Source organism: Siniperca chuatsi, linkage group LG10 (genome assembly GCF_020085105.1).
Source record: "Siniperca chuatsi isolate FFG_IHB_CAS linkage group LG10, ASM2008510v1, whole genome shotgun sequence".
NCBI classification, from domain to species: Eukaryota; Metazoa; Chordata; class Actinopteri; order Centrarchiformes; family Sinipercidae; genus Siniperca; species Siniperca chuatsi.
In genome coordinates, this window is record NC_058051.1 from 165,590 (window position 1) to 184,826 (window position 19,237).

The 19,237-nt window shown below is 46.9% G+C and overlaps 1 protein-coding gene across 3 annotated transcripts; it reads left to right on the plus strand.

Moving 5' to 3' along the window:
• The first annotated feature begins 1,702 nt into the window (after positions 1-1,702).
• asxl1 (ASXL transcriptional regulator 1) lies at positions 1,703-18,938 on the plus strand. Of its 3 annotated transcripts, XM_044212421.1 has the most exons (11): positions 1,703-2,627; positions 6,025-6,108; positions 9,154-9,273; positions 9,752-9,953; positions 12,073-12,242; positions 12,523-12,607; positions 12,891-13,057; positions 13,707-13,803; positions 14,215-14,320; positions 14,662-15,703; positions 15,838-18,938. In XM_044212421.1, the coding sequence occupies exons 1-11, from the start codon at positions 2,571-2,573 to the stop codon at positions 18,475-18,477; spliced, it is 4,770 nt and encodes a 1,589-aa protein (XP_044068356.1). In that variant the 5' UTR covers positions 1,703-2,570; the 3' UTR covers positions 18,478-18,938. The 3 variants fall into 3 exon arrangements, with proteins under 3 accessions (XP_044068356.1, XP_044068357.1, XP_044068358.1); XM_044212422.1 differs by lacking the exons at positions 1,703-2,627; positions 6,025-6,108 and adding an exon at positions 6,118-6,418 and having other exon boundaries at positions 9,156-9,273; XM_044212423.1 differs by lacking the exons at positions 1,703-2,627; positions 6,025-6,108 and adding an exon at positions 6,440-9,052 and having other exon boundaries at positions 9,156-9,273.
• The last annotated feature ends 299 nt before the right edge of the window (positions 18,939-19,237 follow it).

Here is a 19,237-nt window from a genome sequence, read left to right on the forward strand (position 1 = left end):
ACTGACTAACTAACTAATTAACTAACTAACTAACTGACTGACTAATTAACTAAGTAACTGACTAACTAACTCACTGACTAACTGACTAACTAATTAACTGACTAACTGACTGACTAACTAACTGACTAACTAACTCTCTGACTAACTAATTAACTGACTAACTGACTGACTAACTCACTGACTAACTAATTAACTGACTAACTAATTAACTAACTGACTAATTAACTGACTAACTGACTAATTAACTAACTAACTGACTGACTAATTAACTAACTTACTGACTAACTAACTGACTGACTAATTAACTAACTGACTAACTAACTGACTGACTGACTAATTAACTAACTTACTGACTAACTAACTGAATAATTAACTAACTAACTGACTGACCAACTAATTAACTGACTGACTGACTAACTGACTAACTGACTAATTAACTAACTGACTGACCAACTAACTGACTAACTAACTGACTGACTAATTGACTGACTGACTAACTGACTGACTAATTAACTGACTAATTAACTAACTGACTAACTAATTAACTAAGTGACTAACTGACTGACAAATTAACTAACTAATTAACTGACTGACTAACTAATTAACTAACTGACTAACTGACTAATTAACTAGCTAACTAATTAAGTACTGACTAACTGACTAACTAACTGACTAATTAACTAGCTAACTAATTAAGTACTGACTAACTAATTAACTGACTGACTGACTAACTGACTGACTGACTGACTAACTGACTGACTAATTAACTAGCTAACTAATTAACTGACTGACTGACTAATTAACAAATTAATTAACTAATTAACTGACTAACTAACAAATTAACTAACTGACTAACTAACTAACTAACTAACTAACTAACTAACTGACTGACTAATTGACTGACTAATTAACTAGCTAACTAATTAAGTACTGACTAACTAATGAACTAACTGACTAACTAACTGACTGACTAATTAACTAGCTAACTAATTAAGTACTGACTAACTAATTAACTAACTAACTAATTAACTAACTGACTGACTAATTAACTAGCTAACTAATTAAGTACTGACTAACTAATTAACTAACTGACTAACTAACTAACTGACTAACTGACTAATTAACAAATTAACTAACTGACTAACTAACTAATTAACTGACTAACTAACTAACAAATTAACTAACTGACTAACTAATTAACTAACTGACTAACTAACTGACTGACTAACTAACTGACTGACTAACTGACTGACTAATTAACAAATTAACTAACTGACTAACTAATTAACTGACTAACTAATTAACTGACTGACTGACTAATTAACAAATTAACTAACTGACTAACTAATTAACTAACTAACTGACTAACTAACTGACTGACTAACTGATTGACTAATTAACTAGCTAACAAATTAACTAACTGACTAACTAATTAACTAACTGACTAACTAATTAACTGACTGACTAATTAACTAAGTAACTGACTAACTAACTGGTTCATCTATGTGACTGGCTTGCTGGTGGATCTCCTTTGTCAAAGGATCAGCTGATACAGAAATTGATGGAAATAAAAAACAACTTCACTCAAGGTCTACTTACTGGCTTTTCCCGCAGCTTTCAAACGCATCTCACAGCCTTCATCAACGAAAGATTTGCTGTCCCCGGCCATGTTGTTTTATCACACGGGGTTAAATATTGTATTAAAGCAAAGTTACTGAGTCGAACATACTTCATTTAGTTAATGTTTACAGTGGAGGGGCTGCTGACAGCAGGGTGCCCGTCCCGGTGTCCCGGTGTCCCGGTGTCCCGGTCCCTCTGAACAATCCGGACCTCAGAAATGTCGTTGACCTGGACAAATAAACCCGAAACTGTCTGCCTGTATTAATACCTCACATCTGCACAACCTGGCGCACTGACCCCGCAGGTAACGCAGGTAACGCAGGTGAAGCAGCGCTGCTGGCCGCAGTCCAGAGGAAGCGTCTGATGTGTGCAGAGAAGAAGTAGATCCTCCAGCCGGGCCGCCGTGCTGCAGCCGGGCATCACCTTGTATATTCTTGTGAATGAGGACACATTTAGCTGCTCCAACAGGCGGCCTCGTCACACGTGCTGTGCTTAATGTGTAGCGTCTGCGTGCTCCATCAAAACCGGACTCTTCGGGTATCAAACGTGGTTATTTGTAAGCAGCATCTGTTCAAATGCACGACTTGCGTGCGGAGGGCTGGCCGTTGTTTTGTTGCATTCCTGCGGAGGGTTTGACCTTTGACCTGGTTGTTGCATTCCTCAGAGGCTTGTCCTGCAGCAGCCCTGCACTCAGCAGCTCAGCCAGCCGACTCTCTGCTCCGGTGCTACATGACGGTGTGCGCTGAGCTCCTCTAGACGAGGCAGTGGACACGCTAGCGACTCTTCTCACGGATCACCATCGTCCCGAGCGCAAAGGAACATCTTGTTTTGGGTCAACACAGCCAGCGCAGAGTGTAGTTAGCCGTTTTGCTAAGCAGCTAAATCGCCATCGCGTTGAGGTTGCTTTGTAGACTCTCAGCAGGCTAGCCGCAGACAGCAGCGCAGAGGAAATGAAGGACAAACAAAAGAGAAAGAAGGAGCGGACCTGGGCTGAGGCGGCTCGCATGGTAAACTCCCTATTTTAAACATTTAACTAGCTGCATGTAAACGATGTATGAATTAATGTGGAGGGATGGATCCAGGTGTGTTGTTGTGTTTGGGCATTCTCCTCACGACCACAGCCTGGCTCTGCTAACCTTATAATATCAGCTAGCTGTTAGCTAGCAGGCAGGTTGTGTTTGGTTTAAATGTAACTGGGGGGGGGGCACATTTTACATGTGCTGCATCTTTCTGGCTGCTGACATAAAAAGCTACGCAGCGCAACATGCTAACGCTGGCTAGCACGCTAACGTCCACCTCGGATTTTAGGCTCTTTGTTTGCTAGGCAGCAAGCTAGCTAGCTAGCTCTACGCTAACTAATTACCATCTGAGCACCCTGCTTACCTCAAAAGAAAGGCTGCGACAAGTTTATAGGCTTCATGTCGTCAAAGCAGCCAGTAAAACGTGACCTTGATTAACTCGCAATGTTCATGTAACGCCTAACTCGGTGTAATAGCAGCTAATGTTGTTGACCATAATGCACGCTAACGTTAGCGAAGCTAACAGCTAACGCTGCCCACAAGCTCAGCTGTCTTGTGATCCACAGCGGCAGGAAAATAAAAGAAGTCCGTTAAATCAGCCAGACTGTCGGCAGATCGACGAGGAGCAACGTTAATGTTTAGGAAGGAGGTCAAACGGAACAGCTGAGAGACAAACGCTAAACACTGGCGAGCTGGGCCTCTCTTCCTATTAAATGCACTTTATTTGTTAATTAAAATGCACAGTGACAGCGGAGCAGCTGGCCACATGTCGGACAGCGTCTGGCAGCGGTCAGGTGTGGTCCTCCACCGTGGCCTCCGTGTGAGGGCAGTGGGTCCACGGGCTGCTCGGCTCTGCTCAGGCCGGGTAGGCCTCTGCTTTCTGCCCGCAGAGCTGCTGTGTACAGCACACAAGTGAAATCTGAATTACCAGATTTAGTTCCAGATGGACACAGAACCACTTTCACTGTCTCTTAGCAGTGCACACTCACACCAGTTCCAGACCACGGGTGTGATGCTGCTTACTGCTTTTGTTTAAAGGAGACGGTCAGCTAAAGGAGGAGTCGGGACTCTTTGAAAGCATGTCCCTGTTTTATACTGACTGCAGATGAAGTACACGGGAAGGATCCAGTGTCACGTTCTTTGTTCCTGTTCCTCATGTGAACGCACAGCTGCAGCTCGCCATGCAGCCTGCACTCCTGCCCGCTTCACTCGGTGCACCTATACAATCCAGCACAGCAGCCCCGCCACACACTCTGCTTTCACGCAGCTCAGGACGGGTAGTGTTTGTTAAAACGTCCCGAGACGTATTCATTTAACTGCATTACATTGTGTTTCTAATATTCTTCCCCCTTCATGTTGGTAAATGGGGGGCGAAACATTAGAGACGCCTCGGTATAATGCATCCAGTCCTCAGTAATAAACAGCTAAATTACACAGTGTCAGTCAAAAATGGACATTATTGTCCTCGTAATGGTAGAGTTCGTGGCTGAGCTGTTGTATTGGACTGCATTAGAGTTTACATGTGTAACGTTACCTGGTCAAGTGGCCGCCGAGCGTAGTTCGGTACATTAGCAACAAAACCAAATCTAAACATTCATGTCCGAGCTGTACTCAAAGTTTAAGCCATGTCTCAACTATATGTTCAGTATATCCATAAGACATATTGACGGGAAAATATTAATATGTTATATTTAATATAATTAATGTTTATTAATATTATAACAACTTCCACATTTATTCATCTGCATGTAGTCTTGAGCCACGAAACAACGAGGAGATTCTTCTCTTCGCTGGTGCTGCGGAGAAAAAGAGGCAAGAAAACAACCTGTACAAATATCGGCCCAGCACTTCCTCCTTAACTTCAATTTATGAATATCAGTCGCTTTACTTGCGTCCTGTGAGCTAAGAGGAATTAATGAGAGTCCCATACTTAATGTCTTGTCATACTGTGCTTGTGCGCTGTCGGACAATATTCAGTCAGGGATTCACTTGTAAGAAGCGAGGCGAGCGTCCTGCTCACTCACGATTGTCATTAATTAGGGTTTTAGTGGCAAAACAAGATTTCAATCCATAAATATCATTACCTTTCTGCGCGCTGCTGTTCTCAGGCACCAAATGTCCCGTTTCTGTAACGGCCCTGTCACGGCTGAATAACAAAAAGCCCGTCCCGTAACGAATAAATGAAGCCAGCGTATTAGACACTTCGTGTCTGAAAGGGGCTTGTGGTGACCCTGACGCTCACTGCCTAACCCCGAGGAACGAGCCAGAGGTGGACACGGTTTTTAAACGCCGCGCTTCACGACTGATGCTGAAATTGTTGGGCTGGTTTCTGCAGCTAACATTGTTTCAAAAACGTCTGTTTCTGTGGCAGAAAAACACACTTAGTGTGGACGGAGGCTGAGACAGAAGATCTCTGTCTCACCTCACCTGTCTCACCTCACCTGTCCAACAGCGACCACATGTTCTGTTTCTTCTGTCTGCCAGGGTTGCTTGTCTTCCTGTTTGGATGTCCAGTTTGTGGTCACTGAGCCTGTCTGTCTCTCTATTCACTTCAGTTTTATTTATAAAGCATCTCACTGCACTTTTCCTACAGAGCAGGTCTCGACCGAACTCTTTATAATATTAAGACGGTGTCGTCCCTCATTCGTCCAGGAGTGTTCTACAGTAGGAAAGGTTTCAGTCGTAGTCGTCTGGACACTGTTTTCAGAATCAAGACGTTTCGGCTCCCATCCGGAAGTCATTCTCAATTGTGAAAAATTCCCGTCCGATTTTTTTACAATTGAGAATGACTTCCGGATGGGAGCCGAAACGTCTTGATTCTGAAAACAGCGTCCAGACGACGACGACTGAAATCTTTTCTTCTTTATAATATTATTTACAGAGACCCAACAAATCCCACCATGAGCAAGCACTTGGCCACAGCGGCGGGGGGGTCACAATGCATCACTCTCTCTCTCTCTCTCTCTCTCTCTCTCTCTCTCTCTCTCTCTCTCTCTCTCTCTCTCTCTGTCTCTCTCTGTCTGTCTCGCCCCGTCTGTCTCTCTCTGTCTGTCTCGCCCCTGCTTCCTCTGATAGACTTATTGGTGCCCTAAAGACTCTGTAGGTCTCCAGTTTGTGATGCAGGTGCCGTACCAGACCTGTACCAGCGTCCTTTCTATGCTTTTAAGAGCCTCAATAAATGATTTTAAAATAGTTTAGTTTGTTGTTTTTGGCAAAGAATTGCTTCTTTAAAATAGCTGTAAGACCATTTTGAGATAGTCGATCATGTTGAATGATTAGGATAAGTCTGTATTGATCGTGATCTGTTTTGTATTCAGGGTTTTTTCTCAACAGCGCAGAAGTGTCCGTCAGTCCGTGTGGTAAAAACAATGTGGATGTTTTCCAGGTGTTGGAGAACTTCTCTGATGCACCAATGACTCCCAAACAAATCCTCCATGTGATCCAGACCAAGGGGCTGAAGGAAATGAGGTCACACACACACACACACACACACGCACACACACAGTGTTATGATGCTGATTTCAGTGTAGAGCTTCAGGACGTCAGTCATTTGTCCGAGTGCATCATTGCTTCCTAAAACCTGTAGAAACCTTGTTGACTGTTAAACTGTGTAAGTTGAGGAACACTGTCCTCTCGGCCTCTTGTGTTTGTCCAGTATTTGTAGCGGTCAGTGAACTGCTCACGCAGGGACTGAACATGTCAGTCAGTGTGATTTATAACTGAGGTGTTTTCTTTCCTTCTGCATGGACTCCTCGGCCTGCTGCTGACCTAAACAGGAGGTAGGTTGGAGGACCGCTATTACTTCTGTAACCTGTTTCCTGCTCCGTCATATTCTCTAAGGCCTCTGCTGACTCTCGCTCAGTACTCATCATTACTGTAACTGTGGAGAACATCGCACCATTTCACCTGACGGATGCACTCAGTGATTTGATTGATTTGTCAATTGGAAGGAAGCATTGGCTTCCCTTGTCAATCCAAACCGCAGACTGTATTTAAAGATGGACGACACACGTCTTCGCTTCCTCCCGCTGTACTAAATGAAGCCAAAATATCCGGATACGGGAGCTGCCATCTTGTGCTGGTGACGTCATTTGGAGCCGGAGTCTGCGCAGTAGTGATCGGGGTCGGAGCCGCGGCGTCGAGGTCCCGCCCACACACCGGGCCGACCCAATCGCGAGCAGAGCTCAGCTGTGAAACCCCCCTTTTAAAGCATCAAATAACTAATTAAATCCAAACTTAGGGGGCGGGGTTTATGAGCTGTACTGCAGCCCGCCAGCAGGGGGCGATCCGGATGTTCTGGCTGCACTTCTGGGGAGCTGTCATGGCGTCCATCTTTATACACAGTCTGTGATCCAAAGTAATGTCTATTTTTAAGTTAATACGAATGATACTGCTTTAACATTTAACTGGAAGATTTCTGCTCTTCACCAGTTGCTAGCTGCTAAATACGTCAGAAAATGAAGTGACGTGATCATCATTTACTTTGACAAAGATTTCCCACACAGTCACACAAACCATCTCTGCTTGAGAAAAAATAGTACACAGTACTTTATAGTACCGTTAAGTTTAATTCTGTAGTTTTCTAAGTGATGGATGCAACATCAGTTAGCTACAGCTGGTGAAAGCAATCAAATCAATAGGTCGTCTTTCAGGCAAAAATAACAATTGCACTAGAATGTGAAACTGTAATGTGGATTGCAGTATCTGCAGGAAACCAGCAGCCATGAGAGTAAACGTTAAAAAGTACCAAATGGAGCGTTAGGGTTAACTGTAATAGCTCCAGCTGTCGGGCGTCATCGCAGCGCTGTTTGTGACGACGTAGTAAACGTATGGCTGAGCTGTCAAAGTGAATGAAATCATCGCAGGAACTGTACCGCCACGCTTGTTTTGCAAAGTGAGTGAACAAACGGGGTTCCAACATTAATGCTGCAGCAAAAGATTATTTTCATTAGTGATTAATCTGTCGGTGATTTTCTCGATTTCTCGATTAGTTGTTTGGTCCATAAAATGTCAGAAAACGGTGAAAAATGACTCTTTTCCCAAAGCCCAAGGTGACGTCCTTTAAATGTCTTTCAGTTTACTGTTGCAGAGGACGAAAGAGACCAGAACATATTCGCATTTTAGAAGATGAAATCAGAGAATTTGGAAATTTCTTCTTAATCGATTAATCGTTCTGAGTCATTATCAAAATAGTTGGCGATTAATTTAATAGTCGACAACTGATCCATTAATCGACTAATCGCTGCAGCTCTGTCCAACATTGGTCGTAGAAACAACCAGAAGTGACAACAGATTCCCAGAAATGACTTAAGAGCGAGGGATTATTTAGTTGTGTGTCCTCCTCCGGGATGTTGACAGGTCTTCGGTGGCGCGTCCCGGGACCCTCAGGGTCATTTGAGTGGGAAAAGAATAAATCCAGGACATGATTAGAATTTAATATTTTAAATATAACTAAATGTTGTTTCTAGAGCAGCAACAGTAATGTTTAAAACAACAAAGTCACTAAATAAACCCAGTAATATGTCAGTGTGAGCGGAGGAGCTCAGCCCCGACACGGAGAGCAGGGGAGCGGCTGCAGCGCGATAATAAATTACACCAGAACGTTAAGAAGTACACATAAGGAACCCGCGGCCCGTTTAATACCAGGTTTTGGTGCCCGTCCCTAGTGACTGGAGGGTTTTATTTCATTAATTTATTTTGGACAGCGAGGTTTCTTTTGTTTATTTCTATGAGGTCAACACGGATTCGTTGTTCACAACGTGGCATTGTCAGGGAAATAGGGTGCGTCCCCCGGACGCGTCAATAGTGGCTTTACTGCAACATCACGGCCTTCTTATCAGACTGATGAAATGTCAAAGAAAAAAACAATACTAATAATTATCTGAAATGATATTCTGAAAAGGCAGGAAAGGGAGCCTGAAGCTTTAGGAGCCTTGCGCTACTTTCTTACGCCATCACACGTCATTTTTTGTTGAAAGTTCTGACATTCTTGTAGTTGAGGACGATTTAAGGGCTTTAGAAATATGAAGTTGAAGCAGAGTAGTTACAGTAACAAGCGAGTTTCTTGTGCTGATTGATCAGGACTGTATTTTATTATGTTGCTCGCTTATAGTTCCAAATATAGTGGTTTCATTATCTTTTATTAGGGTGGGAGATATATAGATAAACTCCTTTTTGTCAAGGTGTTTGTAACTTTACATCATGGTATCATATACAGTAAAGTTTATGCAAAAGCTATTAAGAAACTGTCAGGAATGTCTGATTCGTCAGGTATTTAACAACTGCAACACACTGGACCAAAACAAACTGTTTGATCACGTTGATTCAAATATACAATATTGCCATTAAAAGGTCCTGCTCATTGACCCGATGCACCCAGAAGTATGAAAGGGATACACACCACAGTATGACAGGTGACCTCAGCTGCTTGCATTAGTCTTGTTCACACAGGGATGTACTGTTGTGGCAAGCTTCGAGTCGTAACGTGTGTGTGTGCGTGTGTGTGTGTGTGCGCAGTGGCACAGCTCCTTTGGCCTGCCTGGTCACCATGCTGCACTCCCAGGTGAGGGGAGACCGAGTCAAGAACAGCATCTTCTTCAAGCTGCCGGGACGGATGAGCCTGTTCACTCTCAAGGTACTCTTCACTCTGAACGCTGATAAAACTTATAATAAAACTCGTTCATGTCGTTTTGACGTCATAATTGGTGTCATAGAAAATTGCTCCAAAAAGTTGCGTCCGAAAACAATTTGACAGATTTACTGGAGATAATCCACAAGTTCATGGTGAATATCTTTACTGGGAACTGCTGACCAGCTTATTGATGAGGCTCTACTTAATGATGCCACTAACAGCATGCAGACAAACGCAGGTAGGCCGGCTGTGTCAGCTAATCTGTTGCTTTTATGAGTTTCACAATGTCCTATAATCCAGTGACGTCGCTATGGACACCGCAGGAAGCCAGTACTGACGGGTGGCTGTAATTGCTTGTAGGCCGAACCGTCAGTGTAGCAGTGGATTTGATGCATGAGCTCGAAGTCAGTCTAATGTGCGCTGCTCGTGCAGAAAACAGTTTTTCTCCAGATGATAACTCTGCGCTGTTTACACTCTGTAGAAGAACGCCCTCCAGTGGACAAAGACAACATCGGAGTCGGAGACATCAACAGAGCCGGCCGGCAGCACGCCCACCCCGTCTTCCAGCAGCAGCACCCCTGCGGCAGGCTCGGCCGTGGCCCCGGTCGGCCCCACCGAGGCCACTGAGCAGGAGAGCTGCGACTCCACTGAGACCACCGCTGCTGCCAGCGGAGACAATGACGGTAGCACCGCACACCAGTAACCCGTCACTGTGTACACCGTTATGGGGGCTAGTCTCACTGAGCACCATTTGACTGGTTTCTCCATTACAGTACGGGGCGGTCTAGCTGCTGACGTAACCAGGGCGACGCTTTTGTCCTCGCGTTGAGCATTGCGCTCAGCATGGAGCTCCCGGTGCTTGCCGTTGTTTCTATCAGTTTAGCTGTATTGACCAGGTGATCGCGGACTCCATTTTCTTTTTTAAAGCTTCCAAACAACAAAAAAATGCCAGAAACAGACCCGCTGACGCCGATGTTGCGACTCTTCATACACACACGAGAGTGACATGGCTCTGAGGGGGGTTGCGGCCCTGCTACCAACCACTCAAAGTGGTTGCCAAGCTGGCAACCAGGTATCAGCTTTTGGTTGCCGAAACAGAAAATATGGTTGCCATTTATAGACACCTTTTTATATTATGTAGTTATGTCAGCTTAATGGAAATGTGACATAAAAGAATGTTTAGAAGCTTTATTACAGTAACCGAACCGAAGTTCGTTTTATCTGATACTTTACAGAATTTGAATCTTGAGTTATCGTTAACGTGTCCACCCTCTAAAAGGTACAGCGCTTCACTTTTCCACATTTAGTTATGCTGCAGCCTTTTTCCAAAACTGATTCAATTCATTAATTTCCTCAATATTCCACAAACAAAACCCCGTAATGACAGCGTGAAACAAGTTTGTTTGAAATCTTTGCAAATTTATTACAAATAAAAAATCACATGTACATAAGTATTCACAGCCTTTGCTCAATACGTCTCTCTCTCTGTCTCACGCACACACACCTTAGCTACCTTTCGGACTTTAACTCCTTGCCTCATCCTCTCTCCTCCTTCCTGTCTCTCCTCCTTCCTGTCTCTCCTCCTTCCTGTCTCTCCTCCTTCCTGTCTCCGTTCTGTCTTTTCAGCCAGGAACATAAACCACACTTGAGCAAAGTTGGGTGTCAAAAACATTACATTTTATTTACACATAATCTAGCATATTATGTTGAAGGTTAATCTATATAACCAATATTTCCCACTTTATTTGGCCTAGCTTACAAACAACAAGAAAATACAAATTTAAAATAAATTGAATAGCTAATTTTAAAATATTTTTGCATTAAATCTCATTTAATGTTTCAATGTTTTTTTGTTTGTTTTTTTTAAAAGCTGCATTTGCTACGTGCTTTGCTCGTCTTTCCCGCTGGCCTCCAACTCGACTACAGATTGTCACACAAGATCCTATATTTTCATTGGCAAGACAAAGCAATGTAAAGCTAGCGGCGATATGCACTCATGAGTGTGTTTAAGCAGCACAGTGAAAATACAGACACGCGGGGAGGAGCATCGCCCAAGCACGATCTAAGCCTTCTCTGCTCTTTTTACTTCCCCTTCAGTTTTGTAATGCCAGTGTGGCTAATTCTTGCACTGAATGTCTTGGTGATTTCAGTCTGTACCGCCTTCCTCTCATTTGTGCATACAAGTAGCAAAAAAATGTGCATAAGCATTAAAGCCACCAGCGAGATTGCCAACATGCCTGTATCAGTGTGTATTTGCACAAACATTGTAAACATTCATAAAGTCAAAAATGGCATTTCATTAACTCGTCTAGAAATATTGAGCTTAATCATTCCCGAGGTTCTAGCGATGACCACATACGCAGCAGCAGCGGTTCTGTTAGACCGGCACTCGATCGGTGGCGCTCGGTGTCCTTGTTGCTTCCACAGTTTGTGTGTAGCACTGAGCTTGGCCGAAAGCACGGTGGAATAATGGTGGCAGTAATACAGATTCAGCCACGCCACTCTTAGTGAATGTTGCCCCGTGTTAGTAGAAGCCAAAACACGAGGAAAGCCGCTTCAGCTCAGATAGAAGCTGCTGTTTTATGATCTCTGCTAAGACGTCAATTTAAACTATGTGAAAATTTTCACTGCAGTGTTTGTCAGAGTCAAAGTTGGGACATGAAGGTGAATTTCAGGAAGAGCGTCATGTGTCTATAATGTTTTATGTTGCACACCCATCTTGTAAATGTTTAGAGTATCTCCGCTGTTGAGAAAAGCGTGAGACAGAGTGGAGTTGTAAATGTTTTTTTCGCTGACCTGCAGCCTCGGTGGACGAGAGCTCGTCCAGCGCCTCCTGCTCCGCGGAGCTGCCGGCTCCCAGCAGCCAGCCTCAGACCCGCCTCAGCAGGGCAGCAGGACAGCAGGGACGTTCAGACCCACAGCAGACCCAGCATGCTCAACACGCCCAGACCAGACTGAGCCGCTCAAGACAGGTCAGCACCCTGCATGATGCCACTGGCTGCTCCGTGTTTACAATGGCAATTATAACGTGCTCATTAATAAAGGATTTGAGAGCAGTTCTACAGTGTTTGTCTTAGAGTTGGATGTGAGTAGTGTTACCTCCTGAAGGACTATATCATAACAAGTTTAAGTCATTAGCCATGTTTTTGGACTAGATCTGTAGAGGGACAGGAAAACAGTGCTGCTGAACATACTGACTGTAGAACTGTCTGCTGTCTCCACCTGTCCATCCCACCATTTGTGTTACTGCAGTCAGGGAGGCAGAGGAAGAAAGCAGTCATGATGCCTCGCGTTGTCCTCACCCCTCTGAAGGTGAACGGAGAGCACGTCCCCTCAGGTAAGAAACACTCTCTTGTCCTGGGAATAACGGCATTAACTACACAGCGGTAATTAGAGTCAGAATTCAGAATGCTGATGGGCCTGACAGGTCAGACGCCAACATTATACTGAAGATGAAGAAGATGGAAAGCATTCAGAGAAAACAACCCCCCCAGGGTGCCAAGGAAAATGTCACTGTGCGAGTTTGTGTGTGGTATTTGGTGCTCAGCTGCACAATCCTGCAGATAGCTTCAGCATCAGGCAGAGCGGCTCAGTTAAACGTTTGGTTTCTGCTGTGGCAGGGCCCATGAAGAGGAGTCGAGGAGGGGTGGATGTAGACTTTGAAACACCGGGCTCCATCCTGGTCAACACTAACATCAGAGCCCTAATCAATGTGCGGACCTTCTCAGCCTTCCCCACACACTCGCAGCAGCAGCTGCTGCAGTTGCTGCCAGAGGTGGACCGACAGGTGTGTTGTTTTTCTGTCCTTAGTTTATCCCCAGCTTTTATGTCCGTGGTGATGTTGCATCCACTAATATAACTATCGCACTTAGAATTAGAAATGAGAAAAGAATAAAACCAGTGTTTTGGACATTTAGTGCACCAGCAGAAGTCAACATCACAGACAATTGCAGGCCCAAACGTGGAACAATGCTCTACCTGGGCATCGCCTTTGATGCATGATTGACAGACATTAGTCTAATTAGTGTTGACAGAATGCTGACCTGCAATCTGTGATTTGTTGGACAATGCAAATATTATTACCAGAGAAACGTGTACATTTTGTCAGATTTTGTTTTTTGACCATGAAACGTACAAGGAGTGTATTCCATGTGACAAAGAAAAGGTTATTTGTGCTGCACACAAATATTGGCAGTCAGGTCGGAGTTGGATACAACAAACTGCACTAGTGTGTAATTTAGGGCAGGTTGCAGTATAGCTAGCTCAATTCTATTTTGTTGGACGTTTTGTGAAGCTCAGTCACACACACTGAAATACAGGACTTGTTTTGTCATTTTTAGGGTCAATTTGCTGTGTGTGAGGCATGAGCCACTCTATTCCTCAGGTGTTTTCATTGTTTTACTGCTATTTGTACATTGTGTCCTCACTCCTTGCAGATTGGACCTGATGGTATGGCCAGACTGAGTAGTTCAGCTCTCAACAATGAGTTCTTCACCCATGCCTCCCAGAGCTGGAAAGAGAGGCTGGCTGAGGGTAAGTGATTGGTCAATCATGGACAAGCTTCCACATTTTACTGAGACCTGATGGGAATGTTTTGATTACTGTCGGGAATGAACTAGTGATAGCACCAAAAGCTTGTTATGAAGAAGGTGAGGAAATCTTAAATACCAGCAGTGAAATCCCAACAGGAACTGCACACATGGTGTGAATGAAAAGGAGGCTGTGCAGTATAGAAATACACAACAAAAAACACTTCCGGTCTGATCTTTATGCTTCTGTTGGAAGCACCGTACTGGAACATTTCTACAACTGAACGCCAGCTGCTTATTTTAACAAGTGAAAGGCAGCTAAGTCAGGTTCATACTGAAAATAATACTGGTTTACACTTCAAGTTCAGTTGTGGAGCTACTCATTTAAACCTTCACATGTGTTTGACCCGTTTAGGTGAGTTCACCCACGAGATGCAGGTGCGTTTCCGGCAGGAAATGGAGAAAGAGAAGAAGGTAGAGGCGTGGAAGGAAAAGTTTTTTGAAGAGTACCATGGGCAAAAGTAAGAGCCAACCAATTTCATCCAAGTCTGAATTCACTGTTCACACAGCAGCCATATTAGGTCATATTTGGGGTGGTTCATTTGAAGTTAGAATATTGTTAACATTTATTAGTTGACTGAACATAATTGGCAGCAAGTATCAATCGTGTTATTTAGAAAAACCTTGACGTAGATATTTATTTTTGACCGCATGTTTTAAGCCATTTATTTCCATCTCCTTTGCTGTCCCTCATGTAGTTTAGACAACTGGGGTATGACCTTCATCAGTGATGGCCACTGTGATATGCAGACAAACGTCGGTGTTTTCACAATGTGCTAAAACTTAGTTTGTTTACCTGCAGGTCCGGCCTGACGCAAGAGGAGTCCCTAAAGCTTACCATGAGTGAAGCCAGTGAAGTTGCAGCCAGTGTGCTGGACAGTGATGTGGCTGTGGTTGCAACTGGTGCCCCCAAGAGACGCAGCGTGGGTCGGCGGAGGAGAGATGGAAGGATGAGGAGACGCACGAGAGCAGACCTGCGCCGCAGGGCCCGCAGGACCCTCTGCAAGGCCACCCCTCCAGCCCTGCAGTCTGCAGACGCAGCTGAGGCCAGCGCCGGACTGGACATCTCAGCAGTCTCTATTGGCTCTCCCATGTCCGACAACACGGTGGTTCAAGGCGAGGTGGTGCTGCAGGCTGAGTGTGGCGTGGAGCTCCCAGCTGAGAGTGCCTCCATGGAGCCAAAGCCTTCTCCCACTCCAGAGCCAGTCTCATTTCCAGCCCCCACTCCCACTCCTACTGCCACTCCCACTCCCACTCCTACTCCTACTCCCACTCCTACTCCTACTCCCACTCCCACTCCCACTCCCACTCCCAGCCCCAGCCCCAGCCCGGCCTCCACCAGCGCAAACGAAGAGCCCGAAGTTACGGCCCGGTTGCTCCCAGAGGAGGCTGCTCCTGTACTGGCTTCCACCTCCTCCCCTTCCTCCTCCTCCTCTTCTTCTTCGTCTGCCTCTTCACCCGCCTCCTCACCCTCCTCACCTTCTGATAGACAGGGAGCTTTTGCCGCAGGCCTGGACTCTTCTTCATCCTCCTCAGCGTCCTCCAGTGCCGCAGTCGCCGCTGATCCCCTGGATGACACTGCCTCAGTGGTCACCTCCATCACAGGGGGTACCGCCACCAGCAGCCGTGAGAGCAGCCCCTCAGCCAGCCCAGCCACCACCCCTGTACCCAGCGCCCAGCTCAAGGAGCAGAAGAGAAGGCCAGATGAGGCTCAGGCCTTTTCCAGCTTCCCCGAAAAGAGGCCGCGGCTTGACGACCGTCAGTCCTTTCGTACCACAATTGACAGTGTCCGTTCGGAGAAGCCGCAGCCGACCACAGAGGAGCCCAAGGTGCCGCCTATCCGGGTAAGACTTTGTTGCATAAACCTAAAGGCTCCTTATCTGTTCACAGGATTTGTGCACAAACATAATTTGCTTGTTCAGAAATGAGTCGTTATCCAGGTAAAGTTTGACCCACTGTCCTTGTGTCTCTGTCCCAGATTCAACTGTCCAGAATCAAACCTCCCTGGGTCAAAGGGCACCCCACCTACCAGATCTGCCCCCGGATCGTGCCCCCCGGCGAGGGCTCGCGGCGGTCGGGGACGGGGGGCGCGCGCACCCTGGCGGACATCAAAGCCCGCGCCCAGCAAGCCCGGGCCCAACGCGAGGCCGCTGCTGCTGTTGCAGCCACTTGCGACGGGGCAGGGCCGGCCGGGGTCAGGCTGCGGCCTGCTGCTGGGCTACCGGATAGCAGCAATGGAAGACGAGCGCGAGAGCATCCAGGACCTATCGAGCCCGGAGGAGGAGGAGGAGGAGGAGGAGGAAGTGGAAGAAGGGGAGGTGGTGGGATGGAGGAGCAGGGATCGTCTTCTGGCGCTAATTCGTCTGGAACACAACTACAGCTTCTCAATGTAGAACCCCAGCCTTCCCCTTCCCTGTCCACTACGTCAACCTCCATGTCCTTGGAGCTCCCACAGACCCCAAGCCCTCCTCGAGAAGAGGGAGCTGGGGGGCCAGAGGCTGGAGAGGAAATAGAAGCAACATCAGCCAGTGCCCAGAGCTCCTCCAATGGGCTTACAGACAAGGCAGCTGACTCACCAGCTCCAGAGCCTGACACTGTATCTGAGTCTTTAGCCACCCAGCGGGCCAGGCAAAGCCAGGTTCCTGAGTCTGCTGCTGCCCCCTCAGAGAGGGCAGGTCAGGGTTGTGAAAAACCCTCACTGGCCCCAACCTCCATTCCAGATTCCCTTCCCAGGTTCGGGGCTCAGGGTGTGGACGTTATTCAGACATTGGCCAGCTCCTGTCAGCCCAAAGAGCAGGTACAAGGGAAGGAGGCTGGACTGGGTGGTGTTATCCAGCATGGTTCCCACCATGTAGACACCCAAGACGTATTCTCTCACTCGGCTACAGAGAGACAGCAAACAGACGCATCCTCTCCCCAACATGTGGACTCCTCTGTTGGAGAGAAAGATGACGAGGCTGGGACACATAGCGACTCCACGGAAACCGCTTCGGACTGTGAGAACGAGAGCCAGGAGGATGAGCAGCAGCAGCCTGACCAGGACTGGTGCCCCCAACTGAGCACCCAGAGAAACGGCCAGCTGGTCATCTGCAGCCCTCCTCCTCAGAACCAGCAGCCAGTCATCCAGGCCCACGTGTCCAGCCGTCAAGGTCAGACTGTCATTCAGCCTTGTTTCCCCAATGGCCTGCTTCACCCTCAGCACAGCCACTCCCATTCCCAGGACCACCAGTCTCTCCCCACAGCCCACCCGCAGGGGCTCAGGGACACCAACGTTGTGGTCAAAATGGAGCCTGCAGATGATTGTAGAGTCTCCAGACAGAGCTCTGTTGAAGAGGAGTGTCATGGAGGTTTAAAGCCCTCTGTCACTCACCCAACTGCTGCAGCTGCCTCCAAGAGATTGGCAAGCTCAGCCAGACCAGTGTCCAGTGTGGAGGCCAACAACCCTTTGGTCACTCAGCTACTACAGGGCAGCCTGCCCCTGGAGAAAGTTCTGCCCTCGCACTCTGCCAACAGGCTGGAGATCAACCGAGTGCCAGGACCCCAACCCAGACCACCAGTGGCAAGGACCCCAGGGCCACGCAACAGGCCTGAGGTCTCAGCCCAGTCTCCTAGCCCAGAACTGACTGCAGCTTCTCAGATCCACAACAAGTCTCCAACAAGCCGCCCGGTCTCCTGTCTGATGGAGGCCCCAGCCGCATCGCAGTATCAGTCCCAGCAGGCCCCCGGGGCTGTCCCGGTCATCACCTCTCTGCCACCCTCCTCGTCCTCCTCCAGTTCTTTGTCCTACAGAAGTAAGTCAGACCTTAGCTCTCTGGTAACTGCAGACTCCACAGTGGTCAAAGACTCTCATGGTCCTCAACCCTCACAGGGGGCGACTCCAGACAGGCCCCAGCCATCCCACCGGACCATGCCTAATGGCCCCTCTCCTCCTCATGCCGACCCCTGTCCCACAGAGGTGGTGCCTACTATTAAGATCAACTGGCGGCCCCCACAGTCTCAGCTCCCCCACCCTCACCAACAGCAGCTGTCTCCTGCACCCGCCGTAAAGAATGAAGTCGGTGCACGGCCCTCTTGCCAGGCTCTTTCCAAGTCCTCCCCCATTAAACCCATGAGAGTTACCAAAAAGGAGCCTGGGAGCTCTGTGGATGGCTACCTGAGCGGAGGGGCGATGGAGGGACTCCTCAACATGGAGATGACTTTAGCCAGGATGGCAAAGAAGGAGTACAGCAAAGCTCCCTACTCCTCTGGCTCTCCCTCCTCCTCCTCCCCCTCCCCCTCCTCCTCTGCCTCCTCCCTTCCCTTCCAGCTGTATGGGAAGTTCCCCAAGCAAGGTGGAGGTGTTGGAGGAGTAAGCTACACAGCCAATGTGTCAGTGATGGACAATGGCGGTTTCTCCCGGAGCATGGCGGATGGCGTGCTCCAGCTGCGCCCCCGCTTGGCCTCCAGCCAGACCACCCTGAGCATCCAGGCCTTTACTGACAGTACGGCCGAGGAGGTGGCGCTCAAGTGCTCGTGCCGCCTCAAAGCCATGATCATGTGCCAAGGCTGCGGTGCCTTCTGCCATGACGATTGCATCGGGCCCTCCAAACTGTGCGTGTCATGTCTGGTGGTCAGATAGTATGTTGACGTCCCTGTGCACTGTAGAACTGCTCTCTGTACAGTATCAGCAGCAGGACTGAGGGGCTCCACAGTGTACAGAAGCCTGATTAGGGTGGAGCACACAGGAGGAGCCTGACAGGCAAGATTTGCCTTGTATAATATAATTGGTCTGTATTTTTTTTGTTGTTGCAGATTTTCAGATTTTTTTTTTAGCTGTACTGATATATTATTATTATTATTGTTATTATAATTATTATTATTATTATTCTTGTGAATTTGGGGCATGATTGATTGTAAATTGTGCCTTTTTTGTTTTCTCTCCTCAAAAACATTTACCTCATCTTATCTTGCTCAACCTGTCATCATTTGGTGGCCATCATTGTTTCAGTCCCTCGTTTCCTCAGCAAACAGGGACTAATTGTTGTCTCTTTGCGCAAAGAAGTATTTTTTTAACCATTAAAATGAGTAAATGACGTTTCACTGGTTGTGTTTTGACTTATTTCTTCTGTCTGTACTTAAAGTTCAGTACAATGAACAAATAAAGTGTATCACTGAGCGGTGATAGGGCCCTTCAATCCTCGATCCTGCCCACCTCCAACATCAGAGTCCCAGACTGGCCTTTACCTGCAGACTGTGTCAACATAGCGGAGGCCCACACCATAGTTTTGATCCGATGCCATGTGACACCAGGGCCAGAATCACCACTGATGATACTTTTTATTATTAAAAGCAGATAATGCACTAACCTGTAGAGCAGTGTGTTGTTTATGACGTGACAC

Excerpts from the sequence above, each read along its gene's own strand:
- asxl1 (XM_044212421.1), top strand. The coding sequence starts at position 2,571 with ATGAAGGACAAACAAAAGAGAAAGAAGGAGCGGACCTGGGCTGAGGCG. Across the intron at positions 9,274-9,751 it reads TGAGCCTGTTCACTCTCAAG|AAGAACGCCCTCCAGTGGAC; the intron begins GTACTCTTCACT and ends TACACTCTGTAG. Across the intron at positions 14,321-14,661 it reads GAAGAGTACCATGGGCAAAA|GTCCGGCCTGACGCAAGAGG; the intron begins GTAAGAGCCAAC and ends GTTTACCTGCAG.